Source organism: Labrus bergylta, chromosome 2, assembly GCF_963930695.1.
Source record: "Labrus bergylta chromosome 2, fLabBer1.1, whole genome shotgun sequence".
Lineage (NCBI taxonomy): Eukaryota > Metazoa > Chordata > Actinopteri > Labriformes > Labridae > Labrus > Labrus bergylta.
In genome coordinates this window covers 12,715,877-12,728,515 of record NC_089196.1, presented here as the reverse complement: position 1 = coordinate 12,728,515, position 12,639 = coordinate 12,715,877, and the positions used below count along the sequence as shown (strand labels likewise).

Sequence of the window (12,639 nt, the reverse complement as noted above, 5' to 3'; positions counted from 1 at the left end):
TGAGTTGAGGTATAACCAAGGCAGAGTGAGCCAAAGAAAATGAACAACAAATAGTGTCAATGGAAAATATCCATTTACACATGGTAGTCTTGGGTTACAGGGATTTAAGGGAAGATCTTCTATTACATTATTGTTCATAAGATGACAACATACCTGAAACAGAACAATCGTGATGTCCTATTAACCCAGGAAAAAGCATGCACCAGAATTTATGGGATTCTTAAAACACTCAAGCATGATATGACATCAGATTCCCACTGCATGTCTTATTCCTGGACAGCTATTGATTTCTACCATGTGCCAAAGACTATGACAAATCTTTTTAGAAACTACTTCCAACATTTGCAATACTCAAAATGCCAAAGTACACTACTTCATGGCAATCTTTGCAATTAGGAATAATGACAATCTCTCGCCTTCATCGAGGCCATAGAACTGATTATCTGTGCTGCTTGTTGGGTGCAGGAGGAGAACCAGCGGTTTGGGCACCTCCTATTTACATGACAAACTGACTACCCTGATCTCAACAATAGCTTGCACCAAAAGCTGCTGAAAGACTGAACTCCGATGTAAAATAGGCAGGAATGAAGTTAAAATCCCAAAGAATCCAGAAGCAAATCCATCAAAAAGAAACTCAGATATAAGAGGTTCTACTTCAGTTGAACACACAGCGTCCGGGGGGAAGAGTTTGGAGCGGTGGTACACTGCATGCCTCAAAGAATCAGAGTGAGAAGCTGAGGCAAGAACCCATCAAAGATTTCAATAGCATAGCCAAGTCATTAGTTCCTGGCAAGTTGAAACTGTTGGCCTGTAGTGAGGACTTACCCACCTGATGTGGCCTATGAAATCCTCATCAAGTCTTAAAGCTGCGAACTGTGAGTACTTTCATTCTGACATCAAGAAATGGCTTGGACTCCCATGTTGCCTCAGCAATGCTGGCTTGTATGGAAAGAGCAACTCTAGAACTCACCCTTTATAAAGAGCTTAATGCACTCAGGTGAGTATGGAAATAACCCTGATCAAGTCTCAAAACAGTACAAAATGAGAAGCTGAACCCAGACTAGTATTTGGGAGGAGATGGACCCAATCTGTATCCGTACAGCAAGCAGAATCTGCTCTTGGACATGGAGACATTGTGGGTAAGAGGCAGCATGGAAGACGTGAGTTTGTTCTCAAATGAGGTCAACCTACGTAAGGTAACATTTGCCAGGTAAATAAAGGTGGTGGTAGTGGAGGCAGAGCAATGAAAGGCAGATTGACAGCAAGGCAAGGTCAGGTTGTAAAATCTGGAGCACTGTCCAAGAGGCCTGCAGGAAATAAACAGGACCTTTAGGAAATGTAGGACGCACTCACATTAAGCAAAGCAGTTCCATACCGTGCTGGAGCTGCTCCAGGACTAACTGAGGATAGTTACTTCTATATAACATTGTAATACAACACATGTATGGCTTTACATAATTATGAAGTGTGCTTAGTTTGAGTCCGCGTCTTCACATTAGAGAACAACACAGAATATGAATTCATTAACTCTTTTGCTTACTTTGAGTCATTTAAGTCAGATACAGCAATAACACTCAGGTGTTTTTGATCATGGAGGCTGGGATTGATTATACTTCATGTTCACATTGTGTACCCGTGCTTGAGATCGTGCATGAGCAACTGTACCGTGCCAAAGCACACCTCTTCCATCTGTGCCAGTACAGAGGAAGTGTACCGTGCTTCAGCACCGATTGGAGAACTCACAATAGTCAAACGAACTGGACTTTGGAGGTCAAACGTGCTTGGGCACGGTATGGATAGCCTAGTGTGAATGCGCTCTCAGTGTCATTATAACAGCTTCTTAATATGTCCTTCACACTCCCAAGAACCTAAGCAAGTGGCTTGAAGATCCAACAGACTCACCAATCATCAGATCATAAAAATCGATATCAGGTCAAACCTGGTCTTGTGATCTATGCTGCAGAAGCTGCTGTACATGGTGACATGGAAGTCTGTCTTTTGCGTTTCAAAACGTTGAACTCCAAAAGGCTGAAGCATTCACAAATTGGATAAAAGGACGTATACCAAGGCTGGAGAACACAGGTCTTTCAAGTGGAGGTCAGCTGCAGAGGCAGCCACAAGGCTACTGCAACAGATGGGTATCCCGGGACAGGCCCTCTGACAAGCCCTCAAGTCACTGTCAGTAACTGTTTAGTGAAGCAGCTACTGCCTGTGGCTAAAGAAACTAAATCAACTGGGCTGCAAAATGACCATCAGACAGCAGACTGGGTAAAAACTGAGGGCGCACTTGAAAGTGTTGCCTTTGAGCCCTCTGAAAGTCTTGTGGGTCAAACAACAAGACACAAAAGGAAAGAGGGTGCCCACATGATGACCCCACTGACATTTTTAACCCCTTGCTACCTCTCCAGATATAAATGATCTAGAGATTATTTCAAGGGAAAATAAAATCAGGTTCTATGAACTCAACTCTGTCACTTGACTGTTCAAGTTCAGAAGTTCATGAATAACAGTAATCTTAAGATTTAACTGGTGTTCTTTTATATCAAAATGTATTTGATTTGATTTTCTCATTATGGAAATACATACAAATAAACACCAGTGAACCCATTTTGGGACAATAGAAAATAACTGCATGATTCATACAAGGGTATAAGAATAGATCGTATATTCTGTGGCTGCAATATTTTTCAACCTTTCTTTGGAAAAACAGATCCAAACACGCGTAAATGACAGCCTTTAACATGTGTTGAAGAGTCAAAGTTTACATTTATTTTAGCTCTTTCTTAAATGAAGTTTGACTTGGCATGACCATGTAACAGCAACTAATGTGACATGATTTACTTTTATACATTGGGCTGATTTGAACAAATTCATAACAGCAATAGAAAACATGTCATCACACCATGAGTGTGAGTGCTACGATTTTCCCTCTGGGTAGACATAAACTCACTGCAGTTTATGTCTTTCATTTCAGCCAAACACTACCCTTGGGAAATGCTAGAAAATACGCACTGAGCCTGGTTAATTAGTTAATTAGTTAACCAGACAGAAATAGAAATAAAAATAAAAAAAAGCTTCAAATTGTTTTGTATTCTCCATAAATCATCTACAGGACTTTAAAAAATAAATACACTACATTTCCCATTAGCAGTCATGAACTAAAATTCCCATACAGCACATCACATCACATGTTGCCGTCCATGCACATCCTCAACCTGGAACTATTCCATGAAATCATACCCACTACTGGCTGTGTTATCTCTGCACCACAGGGCTGAGCACTCTTGCGGTTAATATTTATCATTTTGACATGTATTTTGATCCATTCAGCCCACGAGACTCAGAATTAAGTCAGTTCAGCATGTCATCAATGCTGCACAACCACAAGTACCAAAACCAAAGACCAGAGAATAGAAAGAACATAAAAATGTTAATTTATGTAGCTCATAATATTGATTGTTTCTAAAACTGAATACAGTTGTTAACATTGAAATTGAATCTGAATGTCAAGTATTCAGAGGCATGATGAACTTCATAATATTTTTCTGCTATTTGTGTGTTGTTTGAAACAGTCACATTTAGCAGAGGGTGACATTTCTAAGCCAGATTCACACTGTAGCTGTGTGATATGTGTAAAAAAAAGAAAGAAAAAAAGAGCCTGCTTGTTCCAAAGTTGGGTAGCCAAAAATGGGCAATATCATAGGCTATATCCTCATAAAATCAAGAATTTGTCCAAGCACTATAAGAAGAGTATTACAACCCTCTTGAATTCCAATGTGTCCATGCTTAACTGTAATATCCTCTGTATGGGGAACTACTGAGTGGAGGTCACAATGTCAGAGCTAATCTGCAATGGAAGACCTTATGGCTGGATTCAATTACCCAAGCTTACTTCATCCTTTACCTATGCTGTGATTAATGAAATCAGCGCCATACGAGGGTCATTGAAGGTTACACAACACACACATTCAAAACACCCCCACACACATTCCAACATCTCTGTACACATTCAACACACAAAGTACCTACTGCATGTGCACATTTTAATATTCTGAGTAATTCAGGTGAAATTGAGGAGAGGGCACACTCAAAGTGCATTATTCATTCTTGCGTTGCTTATCTGAACTTGTGCAAATTAATTGCTTTTACTTCATTTGAACCTGGCATGTGGCATCCTGTGTTATATTTTCACATGTGCTAAACAAACTTTGAGGTAATATGGGTTGAAGGTTTTTTCTTTATTCTTCCAGTTCAATTAAGAGAGAACATAAAACACATTCAGGAATGTACTCAATCAAGCCCTTTTTCTTGAGGCCTTTCACTATTTCATCACACATTTTGTTGAACATACCTTGAGGTAATATCTCGTCCCAATGCCTGCATCCTCCTCAGCTGCATCACTTGTCCTTCATGCTTTATATAATTTTTGTGCTTTATATAATGCTCCGCTCACCCCCAATCCCTTTTCTCTCCCTTCATTTTCTCACTCTACCCCCTTCCTCGTTCACTTGTCACCTCTCTGAGGCAGGTGTGTGATTAAAAAGCATTGTGGCTGCAGCTGGAGACATATCAAAAGAGCTGTGCAATGGTTGAGTGAGCTGTGCTGAATAGTGCCAATCGTTTTATTGATTTTCTTCATTTTTAGGCTTGACAATGTCTGCTAACTTCAGGAGTTGCCTAGGAGTAGTTGAATAGGGAATATGGCCCTATGTGTTTAACCTTAAAGAGTCATATGAGAATGTGTTATGATAAGGAATACAGTTTTTAAAGTAGTTAGTAGTGCAATATATTTATAATCACTGGCCCTAAGCTCTGTCCCTCTGTTTGCATGTGAAGCATCCCGTGCTGCCTCCCTGTCACATTAATCCAGGTTAATTTGCATATCCCGCTCTAGTTAAAGGTTCTATCAAACTAGACCATGAATGGCTGAACAAGTCTCATGTGAGACATGTATGTGCGTACACGGCAGGGCATAGTACTGAGTGTTCACTCTAGCATGCAAACACTCTGGCACCATCCTTCATATTTACAGCGTGCCAGCAGCCGCAGTTTCCTGTTGTAAGACATTTATTTCTTTTACCACTCATTCACAGATGTCCCTTGGATATTCCTGTCTACTAGTCCCTGAAGAGGATCCAAAACCACACATTGCAAATGCCTCCACGACATCAAATATACAACAGAGACCAGAGGGAAAAAAGTAAGCAGTGAGAATGCAGTAAAAAAAAGGTGCCAAAAGTGCTCCCATAGGTTGCAATGGAGATGTGTAATGTGCAGAGTGATCAGAATTTACTATTTTTTTTTTTGCAAGGTTTCAGAATTATCATCACCTAGATTTGATTATTAAAGTGAAATAATGTATAAAAGCCAATACATCTGCTTAATTTAAATGACTCCCATACTCAAAGACATGTGTTAAAATGGTGGGGAGCCAATTTGATTACTAAAGCATTTCTGGCAGTCACATGATGATTTATGCCATTGCATAAAAAAATTGCATAGAGTACAGGCACAGTAGGATTAGCTGCTGGATTGCCCATACATCACAAAAATACCACAGGGGGAGATTACACGTATCTCCACCTCACTTCTTTCATCTTGTGTGCAGTGTGTGACTGTGCGTTAAAAGAAAAATATGGAGTTGTGGTAACGCGTGGTCAGCAAACCATGTGTTAGGCCATTCAGGCTAAACTGCCTTTTACTCTCTTTACTTTCTTTATTCGCCTTCCCTTGACAGGACTTCAGGCTACACTGGAATCCCAAGAGAGTCCTGCTGCGAGGAAAATTGATGTACTCCTCGACAGGTAATCAAATCAAGAAATGGTCCTTGTCTGCACACCCTGCAGCACTGAATGAGGAAGTAAAGGAAACACATGCTCAACTAGGTACAGTACGACTCACACAAACATACAGCAATGGCACTCTGGTGCTGCAAATTCACTTGCAAAATGGCAATAGCAGTTGTAGCAAAAGTCGTAATACAAAAAAGGGAAAATGAGGTGGATTTGTCAAAGATATCAAACACCAAATAACCTTGTAGTCTTTTTCAATATAAGCAACTTTGATTGGTGCTACAGATCCATATTGACTAATATAGCACTTAAAGACAACCCGAGTGATGTGTTATAAAGCTGAAGCTTGTTATCAATGAGACTTCTGACAACACTAAGGTCTTAGGGTTAGTCGGAAAAAAAGTCGGACAGGGAAAGGGATACCTCTGTATTAAGGGTTGCTCAGTAGCACATATATTACTAACATTGTTCCCTATCTTCCTGTTGGGTTACGGTTGTATGTCTGTCCATTGTCCCAGTGACTAGATATTTCTGTCTTCTCTGTGAATTTTGTGTGAAATTTAATCTTACCAATAAGCAAAACCCACACAAAATACCGTTTGCTGTATTGTGATATCCAAAGCAGCATTAATGCTCACCTTGTATCATGCAGTTAAAACTAGTGAATGAAGTTGGGAAGGACGCTGTGCATAACTATAACATGGATGGTCAGAAGCTTATATGACGACTGGGCGTCCCTTTGCCTTCCCAGCCCCTTTTGTATGATTCCAGGCATAGGATGACAAAGGGAAGTCCAAAGGTCACATGACTTGATGATGAACAGGGAGAGAGTAAATGTGTGTATCCTCTCAATCCAAAGAGGAATTTCTTAAATCCCTGATGTCAAGTTGATAGGAGGAATAAGGAAGCTAAAATAAACATTCATTCTGAGTGTCGTTCATCACCCCCACATAAAGTCCCCATCAGCTAACATCAGCACTAGGTCAGAAACTGAATACAAAAGGTGCTGACACAGTAAACATTTGAGGTGTCACTTTGCTCTTGACACTGTAAACATGGATTTGGTGAAATCGTTTTCTCTATAGCCTCTGTTTTTAAACAGGATTAGATGTAACAATCATTGCGCATTCGTGTCAAGAGCCCTGAGGAAATGATGATCATATAACTTCATGATTGCAAAAGAAGGTAATTACTAACAAATCATTGCACTAAAGAATACTTCTTTGAGTCTTTGTTTGTTCCCGACACTGACAATGCTGTGAGAGGCAATTGAGAAATGTATTTAAAGGTTTAAGTTAGGTATGTGTGTTTGTGTCTTTTGTATGTGTGTGAGAATAAGAATAAGGGAATGAGACAGAAAATGATGGAGAAATGCATTTTGTATTCATGCAAATCCATTTGGTTTCTAGTGAGGGAATAATGTGGGAATTGAAAACGGAAAAATGCAGTGACAAGGTCTCATCAGCTGAAGAACCCTCCACACAAAATCGTCTTATGCATTTGCAGATACCAATTCACATTACTAAAACATTCAAACCTAAGTCCTTGGACTAACAAATCCTCCTGGAATTGTATCAGCACATAATGCACTTTTGATGCAACTAATTTTCAAAATGACAACACAAAAAGTGATTTGTAAAACAACAATGTCTTGGGAATTACAAAAAAAATGAGGCCACCTTGTCCTTCATGATACTAACCCAGTGTTTTAAAACGCCCCTTATGGTACGATGTTTGGATTGGTTTGAACTTTAACGTAACCAAAAATGAGAGAATACAAAAAAGTAAACAAGTAGTTACAAACATCTGATGTACTTTCTGTTTCTTGTACTTAAGTGAAACCTAATGTACTTTAAATCAGCAGTACACAAAGAAATGTGTGTACACGTACTGTACATTGGTTTGTTTGCTGTCATTATGTCCGTGTTTGTTTGCTCGTTTTGGCAGCTTGGTGAGAGACAGAAATGATCAGGCAGGTTCATGTGAGGAGTTCATCTGTGTTGTCAGGAAGCTTTAACAGTAAAATAAATAAATAAATAAATAAACCCCTCCTGAAGGCAGGAACACTTTCAAAGGCTTGTGGAGTGCTATCAAAGCAGACTAAAAATACACTGTCTGACAGCATGTGTTCAGTAAAAAGCACATAATGGTGATTTTAGTCTGGCTGTGGCTATTAAACAGAGTTTGACCTCAATTAACCCCGAGTGTTGTCGTTGACAATACAATGATAACGGTTTCTTTATGTGGTTATCACTCACTCTCTGTGTCATTTAAAAAAACAAAAACACCTTCTCTAATAAAAGGTAAGTAGGTCAGCCGGGTAATAGTAAGAGCCATGACAGCACAAACAGGAGCTTCCACTCACGTGTGTTGATCTTCTGCAGGGAGATGTGTTTCTCTAGCTGGCGTCGCAGTTTGACCTCAGCGCCATACTTTCCGGTGGTGCCATTATCTGCCAGGATGAAGTGGGAGTGGAGACTGTTCAGAACTGTCAGCTTGCTCATGGGGTTGGACATGGTTTGGTATGGACGCACCACCTACATAAGAGAAGATGACATTTAACAACAAAACAAACAACTAAAAAACCCACGCTAGATGTGGCAACCTAACAAAGAAAACACATAATGACAGAGTATTTTTCCTCAGGAATGTAACCAAGGTTTACTTCAAAATGAACAGTTTTTATTAAAGGAACATACCATAGTTTTTATATCTAAAGATTTAAAGACACATGTAGAGGGCTACTCCAGAATAGTTGTATAATGGTGTGTTTGATTCTAATGGCAACCTTAAGGTACAAAGTACAGTTTACATTTTGCTGGCAGAGATAGGATTAAGAGGAACTAGTGTTGAGAAAATGTTGGATTAAGCACATCAGAGCTTGACTCATACTTGGTAGTTGAAGTGAGGATGTATCTGCACAGATGATGACACTTCAAATATGTCTCTTACAAGTGGTTGAGTTTTTAGAAGTACAGTACTTTATATAGCTCTATCTTCACAAAATTGTTAATAGTTACAACTCTTTACTCAGGGATCTCATGAAGAGATAGCTTGTGAAGAAACCCTGATACAATCACACAATCCATCATTTTTAACACCTTTATTGTTAAGATATACTTAATTACACTTAAATGTTTTCTCAGGAGGTAGGACTTGGATCGACTAGGGAAGGGGCCGACAGTCTGAGGTGAACTCTTCTGATCATTAGACATACAGTTGAGACCAATGAAGCATGTCAAGGAGCTCCAGCACTTAATAATCTCATTTTAGCCCCCACCATCTAATGGCTCTGCTTGACTTGTTCAGCTGTACACTGTGCAGCACTTTGTGATGAAATTTGTAATTATAGCATAACATTGATTCCCGAGATTTGAACGAATCAGCATGTGCTTCCACCAGCTGTCCAACTCACTTTGAATAAGTGTTTATCAAGGAATGAAGTGGCTTACTCAGCATCTCAGTTAATAAACCCTGAACTGCAATTTAGAGGCTTTGAAAACTGTGGACTGCACCTGACAATTTTCACATCTTCAGTACACACACACAAAGGGCTAAAGCATGTTTGCAGTCACTCATATTGTTACTGTTTAATCTTCCTCTGTTAGTGTTGTCAGTGACTCACATCTTTGCCAACAAGATCCTCTTGATTTTCTACGATGCCCCATGGAGCGATGCCAATGGTGCAGATCTTCCCCCTTGACTTGGAAGCGTGGTCCTTTAGAGCATCACCCACATGGCGAATCACCCCTGTGTGTATGTTGTGGGCGTTTGCATAAAGATTGTTTGCAGAAGGGAGAGATAGATGAAATCAGTTTTGTCATGATCAATACACAGCCTAAACATGGATAATGATACACTCTGCTGTGAAAGATTAACAGAATCAATTAGGAACAGTTGTGTGGCAGCCTGATTGAACGTGTGCGCACACATATACACAGATACACACAAACCTACACTCACACACACAGGTTTAAAACGCACACAGGTCGTAGTTCCAAGTAGTTGTCATTCTCTGGGGAGCAGCAGTCCTGAGAGCCATCGCATCCAATCTCTCCTGGTGACATTCATTCTTTCTCCACCTCCACACTCAGTCACCGCTCCAGTTGATCCCTCCATCCATTATTCAGAACTTCATTCATGTTATTCTTCCTATGCACCCATTCTGTCACTAACTCTTACTCGCTGTTGTTCTTTCTGTATTTAAGGGTTGGGAACTGTACAGTATCCAGTGCGCCATTATTCTGTGCGTCTGCCTTATAATATCGAAGGTTACGAAGGTAACTACGGTTCTATGAACCCTAGAGTTCTTCTCCGTGGATATCTACATCTCGCGCAGGCACATGTCCAGTATTTTTATCTATATTGTCAGGTGTGGCCTCAGATGACCCCTGGACCGGTTTAACTACTGGTGTCCTCTGAGCGCTCATGACCCACAAAGTATTATGGCGTCTCATGGATTCCGAGTTACTAAGAATTCTGGCAGTCATCCAGGGTTCATAGAATTGTGGTTACCTCCTAGGGCACCCCTCTAAGAATCACCCCTTGATGTGGAGACACTTCTGGTAGTGTGACACTTCACCCCAGATGGCCTGCCGAGCTGTAAGCATTGGTGATTGTCTCAACAATCCAGTGGGAAAGGCGCTGTTTGGAGCGCACCCCTTCTTAGCACCACCATGACAGACATAGAGATGTTCAGCTGCTTAAAGCACATAAGCGGAACAACAGTCTTGCCTGTTACCCTTCTCACAATGAGGGGTCATTCTTTGCCAACTGGATATAATAGGCTGGTCAAGGTGTGAGTGTGTAAGGAAGGAAAGCTGCATTTGGCAACAGAGTGAAATTTGAGCCATCTGAATTCCATCTCAGACACAAATCACTCACTGACAGGGCGTTTAGCTCTCCCAACTATTTTAGTGCGGTAAAGACAAGGGGAAAAGCAGTTTTCCCAGATGGCCACTTAAACACTGCCTGGTCTAAGGGTTATAATGGAGACACGAATAAGGCATCCAATACCAGGGGTAAGTCACAAGCCGGTGTTTTTGGTGTCTCTAGGGGGCGCAGTCTCCCTTCAAGAAGAGGGACACCAGCCTAGGGGCACCAGCCTGTGTCCGCCTCTAGTGTGGCGATCAACTTCCACAAGTTGCACGTAGATTGCCGCAGTATATACTTCTAAAGTCCAGGGTGAGCAACCCAAGGGACAGGTGAAACTCATGGATCATAGGGACAGAACAGAGTGCAGGGTCCAAATTCCAAACTCTACATCAGGTGGAAAACAACTTCCACCCTTTCTGATACTTCAGGTGAGTTGATGGCGCTCTGGCATTCAGAATGGTAGTCTTGACAAGCTCTATGCAATTGCTCAACAGCAGTGGGTCAACCCCATCGGTGTCCACACCCACAGCTAATTGCGACAGGGATTGGTATGCCAAACCTGACCCTCCTACCGAGACAGGTGATCCTTCCTTTTGAAACTCGTGAGTCAGAGCATCCTGGCCGTGAGGGCTGGGAGTGGGTAATGGGTTGTCGTCTCTCAGGCCCCAAAGAGGCCCAAGATGCCCTTCACCAACTCTGAAACCGCCACTCTTTTGACAGGGGCTTTTGTTGGGAGAGGAAGTACCCAACCTGGTTCTGTTCTCCCGGTAGACACATGTACTGCAGGCTGACCAGGCGGGGGCTGAAAGAAGACCCAGCAACACCTTCAGGAACAGTGCAGACCTAGTACACCCTTGATGGTTCATATGAAACACAGTACACATATGTTGTTCGACCGTACTAGCATGTGTTTTCCTCTCAGATACGGCAGGAGGTTTCCCTCTCAGATATGACAGGAGGTCCTTTAGTGCTAGATGCACAGCTAGCAGCCCCTGAACTGCCCTGCCACACAACACCCCAACCTGAGACGCAGGCATCTGTTGTCAGCCTCTCCGGCAAAACAGAACAGATTCCAAGTGGAAACCCCCTGACAGAAATGCCTTGCTCCTCCAAGTAGACAGAGCCTGGAGGCTCTTAAATGACTGAAATGGCCTACCTTTGAGTATACTGGGCATCACTGAAGGGCAAACCTTGAGCTTTTAATAATTAAGAATGAATAGACTTTCAGTTAAAAACCACTTTGTTACTATGACAAATCACAAATAGTTTGAGCGATCATATACTACACACTTAAATCAAAGCAGCACATGTTTTCCTTTAAAGTTGCTTTGGTTTTAGGTCAACATGAAAATCTTTTCTCTAATCGGGGGTTGTCTGACACAATTTCAGCTCAGATTTAAAATCTTGACAGGGTGAGCTAAAGCTCATTTCTCTGACTTAAAAAGTGTGAGAGTGGGCTATAAGAGGGTAAGAAAGAAAAAAGTAGGCGTCATAACTGTTCAACTTCAAATTTATGTTGAAAGTGTTTATCATAAAATTGGTTTTGAATATAAGCTGATTTGAAAACAAGAAAAAAGGAGAAAATCATTGTACAACTTTTTTAATTTTCTAAAAGTAATTATTTTCAATTTTTTGTACTTTCTTTTTCTTTATTTGCATGACAGTCAGTTGTTGACTGCCTACGTACGTAAATAGAAGTGCTATGCCACTACAATATAAATGGTACTGAATCGTATCACAGGTTTGATATTAGTATCATCAGGACCTTTGCTTGAGAAGATTTTCTCGAACCAGACCTTGTTGAATTTAAATTGAAGACCCTTGTTATAGACTTAAAAATACACAAATATAACTATTAAAGTGAAAAATGTAATAGTTAAGTTAATATTCTGTTATTTTAATGTCCTGTAGAACACATACAGGAGTATTTTTTTAATTTCACAACACTCCACTAACTATGGCTTACTGAGAT

The 12,639-nt window shown here is 40.8% G+C and overlaps 1 protein-coding gene across 4 annotated transcripts in view; it reads right to left on the bottom strand.

Annotated features, from left to right (window-relative positions):
* The window catches only part of trpm3 (transient receptor potential cation channel, subfamily M, member 3), a 112,840-nt gene that overhangs the window by 49,027 nt on the left and 51,174 nt on the right, over window positions 1-12,639 (bottom strand). For all 4 annotated transcript variants that reach the window (XM_065965121.1, XM_065965125.1, XM_065965117.1 and 1 more), the window contains exons 5-6: window positions 9,418-9,542; window positions 8,158-8,329 (exon numbers count right to left, since the gene is read on the bottom strand). In XM_065965121.1, coding sequence (XP_065821193.1) covers window positions 8,158-8,329; window positions 9,418-9,542 — 297 coding nt within the window. The remainder of the gene's footprint in view (window positions 1-8,157; window positions 8,330-9,417; window positions 9,543-12,639) is intronic.